General features: G+C 35.5%; 1 protein-coding gene and 1 long non-coding RNA gene across 2 annotated transcripts; one reads left to right on the top strand and one right to left on the bottom strand.

Moving 5' to 3' along the window:
• Window positions 1-373: 373 nt before the first annotated feature.
• On the top strand, window positions 374-3191 carry LOC115228753. Its single transcript, XM_036499012.1, has 3 exons — window positions 374-542; window positions 1118-1525; window positions 3130-3191. The coding sequence occupies exons 1-3, from the start codon at window positions 374-376 to the stop codon at window positions 3189-3191; spliced, it is 639 nt and encodes a 212-aa protein (XP_036354905.1).
• Window positions 3192-15188: 11997 nt separating this feature from the next.
• Window positions 15189-15502, bottom strand: LOC115228758. The gene is made up of 2 exons (XR_003883246.1): window positions 15367-15502; window positions 15189-15334 (listed from the first exon to the last, which is right to left on the bottom strand). It is a non-coding gene; the product is annotated as an uncharacterized LOC115228758 (long non-coding RNA).
• Between the last annotated feature and the right edge of the window lie 1575 nt (window positions 15503-17077).

A 17077-nucleotide genomic window follows, 5' to 3' on the forward strand; every position in this document is an offset into this window, starting at 1 on the left:
AATCAACGAGCCACAATTTCCGCAGACTTGCTTGCTCGTCACCACTCAACTTGCTGGAAAATGAACAATTTCTCTATTCAATAGTTACTGGCGATGGAAAATGGTGTCTGTATATCAATATACGGCACCGTAAGGAATAGCTTTGTTCCGATAAAACGGCGACACCAGACGTAAAACAAGATGTTCACCCACGTAAAATGATGCTTTGTGTATGGTGGGACTGGAATGGAATTATTAATTACGAATTCTTGGAAACAAACCAAACAGTGGACGCCGTACTCTATCTGTCAAAATGGCTATTTAAGAAAAGCGACCTAATCGACATCACAATGTTCTTTTATTGCATGAAAATTCACGCCATCATATCGCAAAAATGAACAATGAAGCTATTCAAACACATGACTGGAAAGTGCTGCCACACCCGCAGTACTCGTCCAATCTCGCACCAACAGATTTTCACCTTTTTAAGTCACTTTCCAATGCAATGCGTGGGTTTTCGTTCAATGATGCAGAATTGAAAGCTTGGTTAGACGGATTTTTGAGTTAAAAACAAACGATTTTTACAGAGAAGGTATTGAGAAACTTGTTGAACCTCGGAAAAAAGTTATTGTCACGAATCGAGAATACATTATTAATTAAATAGTTTTTAGATCTTATTTTTTATTTAATTCATGTAGATTTAAAAAACTGCATGAACTTAGTTTCGAACCAAACTTAATGCTCTACGTTTATGAAACGTCCGTTTGGATTTGTGTTGAAACTGTAAATTAAAGTTTATAGGTTGGTATACTTTTTTAATAAATATTGACGGCTATGTATAATTTGAAATAGATAGAAGTGCAATCGACTTGAATATGGTTAGATTAATTGTAGCATTATTTGATGGTATGAATAGGTATTAATTATCTGTGCGCTTTTATATTGACTGAAATTAAAAAACTAATAAATTCTAAAATGGGATGCAGTTTATCTTCCGACATGTCCATACACCATATGAAACGAAACAAACCTGGTGACAATCCAAGGGCACATAAGAATTTTAACGAAAAGCATATCAAAGTTTTAACGTCTGCATAATTTTAGATTGTTCATAAAACATGGTCTCATCTTTCCAAAGATCTACTAAAACTTGGGACAAAAATTTTCTTGAGAATATTTGAATTGCGACCAGAATTTAAACAACTTTTTCCGTTCAAAACGGATTGTGAGCTAATCTCCGATGACGAGTTCATTACTCATGCTTCTCGGTTTATGCAAGCTGTCAACGCGGCAGTTGTCAACATCAACGACCTCGACGCTACTCTGAGACCACTTTTGTTTGGACTTGGAAGAAGACACGTCGATTTTAGGGGATTTAAACCATCATATTGGGATGTCTTTATTGAGGCCTTTCAGTATGTCTGGCGACAAGAACTGAAGGAAAATTACACCGATGTTACAAAGGAGGCGTGGAATGCAATTCTTTGTTACATGACTGACACGATGAAAGAAGGTTATCAATCAGAATTAAATGATCGAAAAAAGCGTACAGTTGCATAATCCACAAACTAATTTTACTAATTTGATTATTAACTTGCTTTAATCATAAAGAGTGAACTGTGATCACCGAAAAAGTTGTTTTAATTGTTCAACATGTGGGGTTTTCTTTCATTTCTCCTAGCTGAAAAGCAGTATAACGGTTTGAAATATGAATTTTTCCCAGAGATGAAATTAAGTTGTAGTCATTAGGGTGCGACTAAAAGGACCTTATATCTTTTGATGCGATAACATAATTATGCTGTAAGGAAAACTCAAAAACGTGTATATTAAGAATGTAAAGGTTAAGAGATCTTTATTGTGGAATACAGGCATGGTCGAAAATGAAAACTAAAACGTTCAAAAGATCATCTTGAGTCATGAAGGAGAAGAACTATAAGCCATAATGAACTATGCAAAGGATCTATTTTAGTGCAATATAAAGACGAGTATGTGAGGATACAAGTTCAGTTGCCCCAAGAAGAAAAAATTCCTGTTAATTATATTGAGTTAATATATTTATCATTGCGATCATTATTTTTTTTAACAAGTGAGTTTAATGATAATGTCAATAAATTTTTGAATTATTAGATTGACACAAACTCATCAAAAAATCATTGATAGCGTGCGTCCCAAAAAGTCAATCCCATAAATATTGGGAGAGGCATCAACTTTTCCCGAACAGTATGTAGAAATGTAGAAAAATCAGTTAGTTAGTTACTGATTTGTAGAAAGCCGGCAGCGACGAGAAAGCGCGCAGCGAGAACAGAACGTTTCCACAGATTCCCGGTTACAAACAGGGGAGACGGAATAGGAGGGCCAGGGTAGGAAAAGAGTTCCTCAACTGTGTAAAGCGGTTTTTTATTAGTAGAAAAGTTATGTCCATATGTTTTGTGAAGAAAAGGTAGTGTTTAGAGCGGATTCTGGATAAATGGATTCAAAGTTCTCTATGGAGGGTCGATTCTGATGCATTGATAGAAGGAGTGAGTGACTAAAGAAGGATATTCTTTTTAAGTTATCTGAAGCAATAAAGTCGTGTATTTGTTTGGAGATCGGGGGACCATTTTCTTTTATTGGAATCTTTGGTCGGTGAGTGTGGTGACGACGTGTCTTTGGTTGGTAGAGTGAGTGATATGGTGGATGGGGTGTGAGATATCTTGATGACTTGGAGGAATCCCAGTTAAAGTAGTCGATTTTTGTGGAGAGGAGGCGTCAGTTATTGCTCTCAGAGCTGAGTTTTGTAGAGTCTGGAGATTGTCAATGTTTGAAAGGAAGGTGTTCCAAGACAAACAAGGGTTGTCAAATTAGTGATATGATTGTTAAATAAATGATCAAACGAAGAAGAAATGATCATCGGGAACGTACATGGCTTTTCCAACGCATATCAATAGCCATCTTGCGTGGGAATTGCCATTCCATCTTATTCTCTGCTGCTAATTAAATTTAATTAATTTGTCTAGTGATCTTTACAAAAAAATGATCAAATTAGTGATCAAATTACTAATCTGTTTATAAACACAATTATTTATTGAAAAATCGAATAAAGTTCTTTGTATAGTGTTTTTTTAATTAATTTTTGTAAATCATCTGAAATATGTTTCAAATTTTTTACAGTATCGTTTGTTATATTTCGAGAAAAGCAATTCGAACAAGAACTTGATTTAATGTCAATTTGAATTAAGTGGTTGGGCTAGTAATTCTCATCCACCTGGCCATCTTCAGCATTAAGTATGATATCTTTAACAGTATATTCTTCTTGAAACAGTGCAATGATTTCATCGTCATCAATGACTTTTTCTGTTTGAAGCATATCTTCTTCAATCATAATGTTGTCTAGCTCATTATTATGTGCCTCAATACTTGGATCTGTGGACAACTCTTCTTCACCATAAAACTCATCAAGACCTTGAATAATTCCAACTTTTTTAAACAATTTAGTTTTTTTCACACTTGCCCAAGCTTCGTGAAATAACAAATTACAGTACGACCCCGGTTTGGGGCAGCATTTTTATCATAGTGCCCCAAAAAGCGGGGGTGCCCCAAAATGCGAGGGTAAAGATTTTTGCTTTTATTTTCTCCTCAATAGATTTTTATTGCATTTTAGACTAAAATTAAAATTATTTAATATTAATAAAAATTCTAACATAGTCCTTTCTTAATAAAATTTAAAAATTTTAATAAATCCAACAAAAAATACTATTAAAAGTAATCAGTAATTTTCTCACCGAATTGGTTTTTTTTCAGTTCTCCTGATAGGTTTTTTCTAAATTCGTAGTAGATTTTCAAAAATTGTGGACATGTACTGAAAATATTATCTTCTAGAGAATTCACGATGTTTATGATTTCTTTAATTGATGATTTTTTAGATTCATATCCATCATAAGTAATTTTGTCCTCAATAATCTGTCGAATCCATTGAAATAACATCTGAAATCACGTCATCTATTAATTCTTCGTCCAACTGTACATTATCCGAAATTTTAATCTGTTTTCATTTATTTTCTGCCAGCAATTAATTATCGTTGTCTCTGACATCATTTTCCATGCCTCCCCGACAACTGTAATGACTTGTCTAAGATTGACATTATTCAAATTCAAATCAGAAAGCTGTTCTTTTTCAAATATAAGAGTAAAATCAATCAGTTTATTGAAATAGAGGGACTTGAAGGATTTTATTATTCCATATCTAGGGGTTGAATTAAAGCGGTCGTATTTTTGGGAAGAAAAAGTAAATAAACATTGGAATATTCTGTATTTCTGTGACAGCTCGCATTATCCAGTATTAAGACAATTTTCTCTTTTCATTGATCATATCTTGATTTACTTTCCATAACCATTTCCCAAAAATATCACTAGTCATCCACGAATTTTTTGATGCAGCATATAGTACTCCGTGATCCTCAGCGTTAAAATTTTTTAAACACCTAGGAGATTTGAATTTTCCAATTAATAGAGGTTTTAACTTTTCACCAAGTGCATTACAACAAAGGAGAAGGGTAACTTTCTCTTTGCTCATTTTAATTCCATTGCATTTGTCATTAAATTGAACAAAAGATTTCGACGGCGTTCGCTTTATGTATAAAGCTGTTTCATCACAGTTAAAAATATTTTCACTTCCTACAGTTTCCAAACAGTTGTCATAATCAGCAAAAAAATTGGAAACCGTAGAAAGGTCAGATGAATTCTTTTCTCCACTTATAGTTTTAAATAGCAACTCGTGTCTTTTCTTGAACCGGTCTAGCCATCCATTTGATGCCTTAAATGATTCATAATTTATCTTTTTAGATAATTTTTTTGCAATCAGTTTTAAGATAGTTCCAGAAATTGGAAGAAATTCATCTCTCAGACGTAGAAAAGTTTCAAAAACTAATCTATCTAATTCATTATTTGGATCATGTGATTCCTTGATTCTATCGGATTCAGTTAATCCCGCGTCAAAATAATAAACAAAATTTGTTTAATGCGAGAAATAGTACCTGTAATTAATAATTAGTTAAAAAAGATACCTTTGCTCGTTTTATACTTTTTAGCAAGATCTCTTTCTGAAAATTGACCATGTTTTATATCTTTAGCGATTTTAATTTTTGTTTCATAATTAATCTTTGAATTCTTTTTACGAACCATACTAAAGTCAAAATAAACACGTGAAATAATAGTATTAATTAATAATTAATAAATAAACTAACATTTTGTAATTAAATAAATTAAATAAGTGCCCCAAACCGGGGTCATCAAAAATAAATAATAGAATGAAAAATTACTGTTTTCAAAAACTGCCCCTAAAAGCGGGGGTGCCCCAAAACCCGAGGGTGCCCCACCCATGGGGTCTGCCCCAAACCGGGGTCGTACTGTATTGCGTGACTATGATTAAAAAAAGTCTAATGATTGACGAAGCGAGTTCATATAATTAACCACTACTTTTTCTGTAATAATGTTTTAGATTTTTTATTATTCCTGCATTATGATGATCAGTTGAGTTCTTTGAAAGCTTTATAACTTCAATGTTTGGAAAATTGTTCTTCAAAATGTGACTTGGCGCGTTATAAAGAAGTAAATGAAATTTTTTGTTATATTGCTTCGGTTCATCATCAAGTAGCAGCATCATGTAACTGGTCATCCAAGCTTTCGAATTTGCATAATAATGACAGTATTTTCCAACATTGAATCCTTTGAAACACCTTGGTTTCTTGCTGTGTCCAATTATTAAAATATTAAAACCAAGGAATTAAAAGTTAGATTAATTTTGCTGTGTCCAATAACAAAAGGTGTCATTTTAATCGATCCAGTTGCATTAAAACATAAAGCAACAGTTATTCAAACTTTAGATTGTTTTACGCCTTTTCTTTGGCTAATAAAATCGTTCTTGTAGGAAATTCTTGAAAAAGTCATGTTTCATCCATATTTAGTATAACTTCTGGGTCAATTTATCCGAAATTAAATTACTCCTAGCGTTCGGATTGCGGATTATTGAATTTTCGGAACATTGAATCAAATTTGGCAGAAAAAAGTTGGAAAATTTTTAATTTCAATTAAAAAAATTCGGATTATCGAAGTTCTGATTAACGAGGGTTGACTGTATGTCCAGATACGGCGCAGAGAGCGTTTAGCTTTTTTGTTTATCTTTAAGCGCAAATATTCCACATGCTGAGAAAATGATAGGCACTGATCGAGAAAAGTCCAAGGATTTTCGGTTGTTTTGTCTCTGTTAAACGTCTGGTCCGATATTGAACTGACGACGGTCAGTCGTGAAAAGGGTAACCGAGGATTTGGCAGAAGAGAGTGTCAAGTTATTATGAAATGGTCAAGTTGTCCAAGTGAAGCTGGAGGTTGGCAGAAGCTTGACTAAAAAAATCAGTAAATTGATTCTAACAGTTATATGTCACCGGTTTTTGCTGGGACCCGGCATCTCCTTGGACCGCCCTAAAAATCGACTAAATCTCTTTATTTATATCTAAAATTATTAAATAGTTAAAATTTAACCTTAAAATGATGATAGATTCCAATTTACTGAAATTTCTTTCTTGTACAAAACCAACATACTCAAACATTCGTTATTAACATCGTTGAACTTTAAATATTTAAATAATATTTGGGTTACCAGTCGAAAAAAGTTAAAACTATTTATATTTTTTTTAATAAAAATTAAATTAAAAAACACAAAAAGTATTATTCCGTGATAAAAATACATTTTTATTTTTGTCCCGTGATAAAATCTCAACTTATCCCAAAAGCTAACCTAACTTCAACCTAATCCCTATCCCTAACCACTAACCCTGTCCCTAACCTATCCCTATGCCTAACCCCTACCCTAACTATATCCATATCCCTAACCTTATCCCTAACCCTAACTTTATCCCTATCCCTAACTTTATCCCTATCCCTACCCTAACTTTATCCCTAACCCTAATCTTATCCCTAACCCCAACACAAGCCCCAACCATAATCTATCTCCAACTTTAATCATAAAATAATGATCCTTAGATAGTACTATTAAAGAATCTTAGTAAGAATTATTTTTTATAAACAAAACATTAATCAATTCTATAAAGTCTCGCAATATTTGTTCCTTTTACGGCAAATCCTTCTTCAACTTGAATATCAAAATTCATATTTTCTCTGGCAATAACTTTATATTTTTTCGTATCAATTTGATCATATATGGATAATTTCTATTCTGTGATTAGCACGAATATCTTGCCGTAATAGAACATTATTTCCCACCTAATCCGCATTATAACACGTGTATACAACCTTAATGTCGTTTTCGTCGAATTTCCATTTCCGCTTGTTTTTCATTTTTTCTCCTGCTTTCGTTAGATCTCGTATGTTGATAACAAATTTTTTTTTGCAATATTTTCATCATCCTTACTTAATTTTCAACAAATTGAATTTCAGCATCAGCATCTTCTCCTTAAACGCAGAGAGCTTCCATTTCTTCATTAATTGGTGCATAAATGCCTCTTCTCCCATAAAGATATTGAAAGGATATGCTTTGTTTGTTTTCATGTCGTGAACGATTATAGTCGTAAACAATTCCTTATAATATCTTTACGGAATCCAAATTTCGCGTCTTCATATACAAAAAAATCGTAGTTTTAGGCCATTTCTTCGTATAAAACATTCATCACAAAAAAAGGTTTTCTGCATGTTGTTGACTTTTGGTCTCTCCTTCCTATCCAAAACTTCATCCAAATTCTGGATTCGTTTGTATTTTTTGATTTTTGACAGTATCTCTAGTCAACACCAGAAAACCCATTTTTCGGTGCCATTTAATTTGTTATAAAAGTAATATCCTTTTTAAAAATAATTAATAAAAGGGTAACCGAGGATTTGGTTAAGAAAGTATTTTATATATTTTTTTTTGAAAATCCGTTGCTGTCCCAGCAAGATGCCGGGTCCCAGCAAAAATTGGTGAACATTATATAATCGTAAAATAAATTTTTATTAATCAAATATTAAAGTTAAAAATTTAAAGAAATTTGTTTTTTAAATTAATACATGATTTTGTTCTAATTGCATGTTTAGGTTTTCTTTGTTTATTTTTAGAAAAATTTTAGACGGTTTTTCCAATTTTCACAGTGCATAAAAACTTGTAAACGACTATATTCCAAAAAGTGTGTTCTGTTCTTATATTTTTGCAGAATTAGAATCACGTTTGTCGATAAAAATAAACACGTGATTACAGTTTCAGCCAAAGTTGGGGACACTTTATTACAAATTGCACACGAAAACGACATCCCAATGGAAGGTGTGTCCTGTGTATCTGAGCGTAGGGGCGTGCGAGGGTTCTCTAGCCTGCACAACATGTCACTGCTATGTGGATAGCGACTATAAGGATTTTATGTCTGAGCCGACAGTGGAGTATTGGAATTGGATAAATTAAATAGGGAAGATGATTTGCTCGACAGTGCTCCTTTCCTAACGGAGGATTCACGATTGGGATGTCAGGTTGTTGTTTCAAAGTTGATGGATGGAATGACCGTCACACTTCCGAGGTTTACCAAAAATTTTTATGTTGACGGATTTGTTCCAAAACATTAAATTATTAATTTAAAAGTTATTTTAGTCAAATTATAAAACCCATTCATTCGTGGGGTGATTTAAAAATGCCTAAATGAGTTTACTGTATTTAAAAATGACTTTAAAAAAGGAAAATCAGCCTGGTGACGCGGATAGTTAATTGCCTCTCAGATAATTAAATCATTATTTCCATATTTAAGCTAATACATCATAATACAATTGGTTGGTTATTGAGTTTTAACCTCCAATTTTGTCATCCAGTGCTTTTTATTTCTGCGTGGAAAGTTAACACTATTTGTAAACAGTCAATTTTTATTTCGGAAATAAAAATGCAATTATTCTCCAGTTTCCATTTTCTTGTATGAGGCTTGAAAGTTAGAAATTAATTTATGTGCTCCTCCAAAACACTGCAAGGGAAGCTTAAACTGCCCTACAAATAGAAGGGAAGTAGGTAGAGTGCATCGTATTGAAACGAGAATGTCACCAGAGGGACTTTTGATGATTCTTTTCCGGTGACCATTAGGTGCCCCCTGAGCGTTTCCAAATACGTCTGAATTGCGAGATTAAAGCGAGTTGGTGAACCACATAACCCCATGTTAGATAACTAACTTAACTAACGTAGGGAAATGACTAAATAATAATTCATTTTGCAAAGAAACCGGGACTGAAATACTAACATTGGAAATTCTTGTTAGTCTACTGGTTTATTATTTAATATTTAAGTTTATATTTAATTAGTATTGGAGGGTAATGCGATCTGCTGCTGTTGAGTCATACGTACCTAACGGCCAAAAGTACTTTCCAAATTGTGAGAAAAGCACGGTTATTCACACAACTGAATATATAGACTCCTAAATGGTTTCTGGAAAGTTGGAAACACGACTGCGACGAGGAGATTGAAGTTTATTACCGAGGGACTGCGGTTATAATAACAAGAGGATATCAATCCTCTACGAGACAAATCTACAAGCAATTCGAACTAGAACACAGTCTTTTATCAGTTTATTCCCATTCCTGAAGAATATAGGTCTGCCTGCTCAAAATAGGGGGGAAACCTGAAAAGAGTGTGTGCATGCTGGACAAGAGTGGACTCCTCACAGTCCAAATGTCAGAGGGGAACTGCCACTACAACACTCTTCCAATCGTAGTCGAGGGGATGTGGCCAATCCTCGACGGAATTTTGTTCAAACGGCAATGCTCGCCGGGGGATGTCAACACGTTAGAATACGCTAATCACAACAGGGATGTCTTGCCCAAAGTATTCAGTCTTTTTCACCCAATCGACGAATTGGCCCCAGTCCTGCTCGAAGGTTCTTTTTTAGTTTGATTGTGCAGAACAACGTCAGGTTATTGATTACTTTACTCGGGACTTTTATGAGATAATTTACACATCAAGCAGTCCGTCCTTGATATTCTTATATGATTGGTCAATCAATGCACACGTGGTCTGCACATTCAGGACAATTGGCCAAGAAGACTTGCTTCTCCTCCAACAAAACAGAGAGAGGTCGAATGTGGGCAACACTATTCGTGATCAGTCCAACTCTATGATTCAACAGATGGCCATGTGCCCCTTCTCCACTCCACAAAATAAGTTTTTTTTCAAACAAGGCGTTCAAGTGCCTCTTCAACACATTCACACGTCTCCCCTGCCGCTTTCTCGCACTCGACGTTTTTCGTACTCCATTGCGTCCTCTCTCCCTGCTAATAGTGCCATTCCTTCCAACACCTCTGCCAGCTCACTCCCTAATGAAGTTTCTAAAGGTGTTCTTCCACAAATTTGTCTGGAAAGAGTTTGGGTTGAAAACACGTTTGTCGTTTTTCATTAGTCATTAGAGTGCCAAACAACACAAAAGCCACCAAAATATTTGTCAGTCTTGACATCTGTGATAATGTTTATTTGTGTTATCTGGTCTCCGACGAGTTGCGGTCAACTCATTAATTTAAATCTTGCAGAATGGTCACAATTCGAGATTCCAAGTACAACATGGTCAGCTCTATTCCCGCTATCGATGCGTGTTCTGTGAAAGGACTCAACGCCTTGCTCATTCAGAATCTTCAGGGGACCCTTTCTCTGTACAATGGTCCTAATCTGGTCGTATTGTTGAGTGATATTTAAGGTCACTAACATATCATTGTGTATTCCACGTTCCATGTCGACCAGTCAGCTCCTTGGCTCTCACAATTATTCAGTATTTGTGGTAATTTACTGACAATTAATAATCAGATGAGAAACGAGGTGGTGGAATGTATTCATTTATGGGAGTTATATTCCACCGAAATTGGTTTACTAATTAGTATTACTCTGTAGTCGGGATGTGCCTTAAAGCTCTGTTTAAGTTATTGCCACTGCAAAAGTGCAGTAAGTTGTTTGGAATGTGGTATTGTGGGGAGGTTGGGTGTGATGATGAGTGGTTTCGATTCCGCCATTTCCTTTTGTTTGTTTGTGGACTCGAATTTGAGGTGTGTGCCCAGTCTTGTGGTGACCATTCGCAAGCAAAGAGGGTTTGTCTTCAGAATGACGAGTCTATTCTTTCAATAAAAGCGTACAACGACGACTGCTTCCTTTCAAATTGGTTATTGGACACCCTGTTTGCTCTTCACTGTGTTTATGAAGTACATAAATCCCTTCAATGTAGAACCTGAAATTACTTCCACACTTGTTTGAGTATATTCCTGACTTGGGGGAAGTCCTGTATCACATTGCCCGGTGTGGTCATTCCTATTTACCTGATAGAAAGTCGTGTCTGATTGAATATATGCATCACTATTGGAGAGACGATCCTCGTCTCGAGTTTGACTTTGCGGCCTACCATTTCCGTATTATCATCTGGGTTATTTTTAGCCGTTCTTCAGTCAATTGAGTGCAAATATTTTTGTCCAACTCCGCCCAATATCATGGAATGGATGAGCACTGCTTATTCTAGCTCATCTCCTGGCAAATTTTTGTGTTTGGAGGGAGTGTGCACTGATACTCGGGTTGTAGTGCAGGTGAATTCCAGCCTTCATTCTCAGTTAATATCCGTAATCACGCAGCTGAGACTTTGCAGTGAAATGGAGTTACAGGTCAAGTCTGTTATGGGAGAGAATGTCAACTTTCGTGGTTCAGAGCGGATTATTATTCGAAAGAAGGAAAAGGAGTGGAGTCCAATGGAGAGAGTTGTGATGGCTATCAATAAACTGAGTATTCACTCCACTTAAACAAGTAGAACTAACTTGGCTGCAGTTAGAAAGTATGCCTGGAAGTATATCTATTCCGTGCGCCCATTCCATATTGTGGGTCATTCGGTATTCCACGAACAGTCATGTCTTGTCATCACAGCTACTAAGTTGTCTCATTCCCTCAATTTGTAGACTCTCTAGTTGACCTGCAAAGGGAGACTGATGAGTGCAATGAAGAAGACGAGTTGGAGGTTTGCCCTTCAAATGAAATCAAGTTCCCTGAGGACAGCCGTCATTCGGATGCCCGTCGAATGTTAAGCAGTGAAGAACCAGTGATGATTGCAATTAAAGAACACGACGAGGATTTGATGTAAATCAGAATTAGTCACTGTAGAGATTTTGAACTCATGGAAGGAAAATTAGCAGATGGTTTCGTTCGAGTTTTCGCCAACTCAGTGGGACGGTGTGTTTCTCTCGTTATCGACTAGAGGGATGATGACATATTTAGAAAGTCGCCTTTATGGATCGGAGACATTTCAAATCCCTAAATTATGCGTCACTGGGAAACTGATTCCGAGGTGACCTATTTCCTCATATGCAGTGGGAGGATTCTTGAATCTAAAAAGACGGATGCGGATTTCTTGTCGTGGGGGGAGTTCCACAACGGCGTGGCTGCCGGACTGCGCATATCTCAAAACTGCAAGGTTTGAAACGTCCATTTTATTTAGGTGGACTCTGCGTGGATCTCGTACTACCGACTAAAGACTGGGAACATTTCGTCAGAATATGCTGGAATGTTGCTCGGACTGGGTCTTAATGGACATTTGCAGAATATTGCCTCTCGTTTACAACACAACTACCTCAAAATTGTCACTTCATATGGTATTACTTGCTAGGGAAACGCCCAATGCACTATGGCAGTGCTGATTGGACTGGCTGCTGGAAAGTTGTTGTGTGTTATATAGTTCAGGTTCGGAAGTGCTGACTTGTCGGTGACTGCTCTGCTCAACGTGCATAGTTCTGCCCTCCTCCCTTCGGCTGCTTCTCAATTCGAGTTTCCTGTCAGTGTGCAGTCATCAGCTCTCCTCGGAATAGGCATGGTTCATTTTCGTTCTTGGAATGTTTGCCTACTCAACACTCTTTTAAATGAGATCGGTTTGGTTACTAAATTAACGTCCAGCTGTCTTTAGTTCGCCGGACGAAAGCTGCGTGGGTCTGGAAGCCTATTCTCTGAGTGCTGCTTTATCCTTTGGAATGATTTCTATGGGAGTTAGCAAAGCCTCATTTATTTGTAGAAAGGGAGTGACTCCAAGAATGATGAGGTTGTCAAAATGACTCAGACACTCTTGTACTTGATGGAAGGGGGTAGAAAGTCACGAATGGTATTTGTTTATTGATTTATTATTCTCAGTATTCCCTCAGAGGCAGTGTTCATAATAATCCAAGTCATGTTCTGAGAGTATATTTGTTATTAATTAGTGGAGGATGGGAATATGATTAGCAACCACATTTCCTCATTTGGGGCAACAATTGCTCTTGGCTTACTTTATTTTTCAACCTCCGATTGCAATATTATGGACACCCTGGCATTGCCAAAAGTGGGTTTGGTAGCCCTCTCATTCCACAAGCCTGAAATGTTAACACTCAGAGTGTTAATTTTTCATTCATTCGCAGGCACTTGCTCATTCATTTGTTGATTGGGAAAATCTCGAGTGCTCCGCTCAATATATCATAGACCATCTCCCTTCTTATGTTGCCAATTTATTGCTAAATATTAGATGTTTGATGGGGGACCCTTTTCACTGTCGACTATATTAACCAAACAGAACAGCACTCTTATCTGGTAGTGAATATATCATTAGAACAGGCAATCGTTCTTGGCTCACATTGCCGGCTGGTCCTTGACGGTGGGATTTAAATTTATCGGAACTAAGGATGAAAAGGCAGTCGATACACTTGTAGATTTTTATATAATTCCAGATGAGTCTGTTTTGGCCTGTCTTGGATAGTTCTGAGTCCGCCGTTCAAGAGAACTGTCTTCTCTGTCTACTCCTCTCTGCCTCTATGGTGGAGTAAATATTTTTATAATTTTAGATCCTGGCCGGTAGCGGAAGTGTGCTTATTCTCAGAATATGTCGATACCTTAGATCTCGGGATAATCAGCCTCATGTCACCTATGGGTCTCATTTGGCTGTTGCTATGTCAATTGGCTTATGTTTCTTTGGAGGATGCCGGTTTGCTGCGTAGTATCATGGCAGAGCTCGATTTGTCAACTCTCCTAAGGCAATTGTTGGTCTACTTTGTGCATTCTATCCTCAATTCCCAGCCACACCTGCGGATAATCGATATCATCTCCAGGCAATGCGACATCTCTATACACTAGCATCTCCTGGTCGACCTGCTGTTATAACAACTACTTCGCATTCGAATATAATTGCTGTATTCTGCTGATTTAATGTTGACAGAAACGGCTGGAGGATTATATCATGAGGGAAATAGTCACAGTACTTATTGATGTAGTAATTTGTAGTATTCGAGTAAACTGGCTCTTTCCTCTTGTTCGTATCTACTCCACTTGAACCACTTTCGACTAATTCACAAATTCTACATGTTTCCTAATTCGCTTTTGGACATATCGCAACGTGTCGGTCCTTCTCATATGCTTTATTTGGATGATGTGCATTCACAAATATTTGTCATTACGGATATGATTCATCGTAGGTTGGAAAGGGACTTTGAGAGTAATGTGTAATCGTCTAATCTGCAGTGGGACAGTCACGACAATTATTGTGTTACATGTTGGGACCCAGGCTTTCGGATTATGGTAAAATACAGGCAGTGCTTATTTGGTTTGGAGTTGACTTGAGTTATGATAAGACCATTGGATCGTCGAGTATGACTGTTTTTTTATTGGTAGGCCCCTCGTCTGTGCCATCCACAACCCTTCCTGCTCTGCTGAAGTCAATTCCAAAAGCATCTCTTGATTTTTTAAGATTTTTGTGTGCAAGATTATCTAATGATACCCATTGATAATAATTTTTCTATTTCATTGAAAATTTTCCAATTTATTTTTAACTTTAAAATTTTATTATAGAATAAAATAATATTCTAGTTTGAGGTACTTTCTGAAAAAATAGGCTTACATTCCTTTTAGAAGAAAAATTAGCCTTTTCTTGTTTTAAATTTCCATTACGAATTCAATATCTAACTGTGCTATCAGGACCTCTCCCCTCTGGTGTATTCTCAAATAAAAGTTTCCTTTTTGTTTGAAGAGAAGTGAAAAATTGAAAATGCTTCTTTAAATCAAAATTCGAAAAAATCTATTTTTATTGAATTTCAATAGTTAATTATTCTAAGCCAAAAATAAAGCAATTAGACGGAAACTAAGAAATGAATGTTAAGGTATCAATTTATCGACTCGGTTAACAATTAAACAGAATAAATGATTTTGTCAAACAATTTATTGATTAGCAAACATTTTTAACAGAGAAAGTAAAAGAACAGATTTGGGGAAAACAAACAACGTTAACCAATTGTTAGGTAAGTTGTGAATTGGACTTTTCAATCAAAGATGACAATTCTGGTTTGACATCGGTTTGATTGGTACTCTCAGGCATGCCATTTTCTGTTATTGTACCTATAATGTAAAAATATTAAACTAAGGAATACCAGGATACAGGACCTCCGGAGATTTTATTGATTGAGACTTAGAAAGGCGCTTAATAATTTCAATATTTTGTAAGCGAGCCTTGGCATATTGTTTTTTAAGTTCAGAATATTGTTTCACCTTATCGATACATTCTTTTGACAGACCCTGAAATAGAATATACATGGAAAAACATTAATATGTTTTTTTGTATTTTTGAGGATTTCCAAACAAGTGTTTTTGCCGGTTTTAAGATCGGGAGGAATTGTATCTTGCAAATGAGTTAATTGCTTCTTCATTTTGTTTCGTCTTGAAAATAAAATTCAAACAAAACATATGAATAATTTTAGAATAATAAATCAGCCATTTTGATCATGAACGTGAATTAACATACACATAACATAACCGCAATAATACATAATTTATGATAAATAAGTATATGGAGCTAACCTCAGGCGTTCCATTGCACAGTGTGAGTCTCTAAACAATTAGTATCATGATGACATTACCCTATTGATTGTTTGGATTCGGTCATTGTAGCAAAAGAAGAAATATCGCTAACATCGTTGTTTGTATCAACAACCATTGGAGAAGGCTTGATATCCCGTGAAGAAGCAAGACGCTGTGCTTCTTCTCTTTCAAGATATTCGGCAGCTTGCAGAAGAAGGTATATTCCTCCCATTTCTTTATCCTCAATTGAACAGTTCTCCGACTTATTCGAATCCATCAAAAATATAAATAAACGACAAGCCATACTTATAAATGAATTAATGACGTCACATTTATCGTTTCGATCGTATACATTTGGTGGGAATATTTTATCACTCGCGATATGTTTACTTGAGGAGGATAATTGTGAGCTTTAATTTGGTTATATTAATCTTTTAATCCGCCTTTCCTTTTCATTTTTGTAATATACTACATAAATAAGTTTATTATGAATAAAAACAAGAGAAAAGTAGATAAAATAATATTTATTAAATTAAATCTTTGGACAAAATCAATGTATTGACAATTGATGAACCTAATTGAAATAGTTAGTTATTCTTAATGCTCTAGTGGTATGGATTGCCAAAACCATAAAAAGGTAAGAAATGAGAATAAAATCATCATCCACTATCCCTCAGATGGAATATCACCTCAAATACCTAAATTGTTTTTATTTAGTCGATTTTGTTGGTAGAATGTAAATTCAACTATCAAGCTACCGCAAATCAAATATATTATTTTCCACTCTCATTTTTTTAAAAATCCATAACAATCTTGTTATTTAATGATCGCTCAATAAAATTTTCTGTTAATCAATTATTATTTACATTAGCGGTCTTTTTCATTCTCCTAATTGAACTGCCCATTCATTATTGTTACTGCAGATAATTGTTTTTCTCGGTAAAAATATTTCAAGGAACATAAACAAATGGAGTTGCATTTTAATTAAATCCATGATTATAATGAATCTGAAATTGATTATTTTTTAACCAGACAGAATCTTTACGTCTGAGAGGAGAAACCATTTATTAAAATTCCTTACACCTTCGGTCTGTTGTTAGCTTCTCCGAAGGCGAAGGAATCAAACAATGTAAAGTGTACAGAACAATCTCATTATTTCATAAAGAAAACGTTAGAAAGCATGGTTATTGAGCACAGACATGTCATGAAGATTGACAACTATCAAATTATCAAGGCAACTAATAGTCTTACCGTTAAATGCGAAGAACTAGAAGTGTTAGTTGA

This window comes from Octopus sinensis, unplaced genomic scaffold, assembly GCF_006345805.1.
Source record: "Octopus sinensis unplaced genomic scaffold, ASM634580v1 Contig10964, whole genome shotgun sequence".
Classification (NCBI taxonomy): domain Eukaryota; kingdom Metazoa; phylum Mollusca; class Cephalopoda; order Octopoda; family Octopodidae; genus Octopus; species Octopus sinensis.

Bases quoted from the DNA above. Each gene is read 5' to 3' on its own strand.
- LOC115228753 (XM_036499012.1), top strand. From the start codon at position 374: ATGAACAATGAAGCTATTCAAACACATGACTGGAAAGTGCTGCCACAC. The intron at 543-1,117 runs GTTAAAAACAAA...ATCTTTCCAAAG, and splicing joins TTGGTTAGACGGATTTTTGA to ATCTACTAAAACTTGGGACA. The intron at 1,526-3,129 runs GTACAGTTGCAT...AATTTTTTACAG, and splicing joins ATTAAATGATCGAAAAAAGC to TATCGTTTGTTATATTTCGA.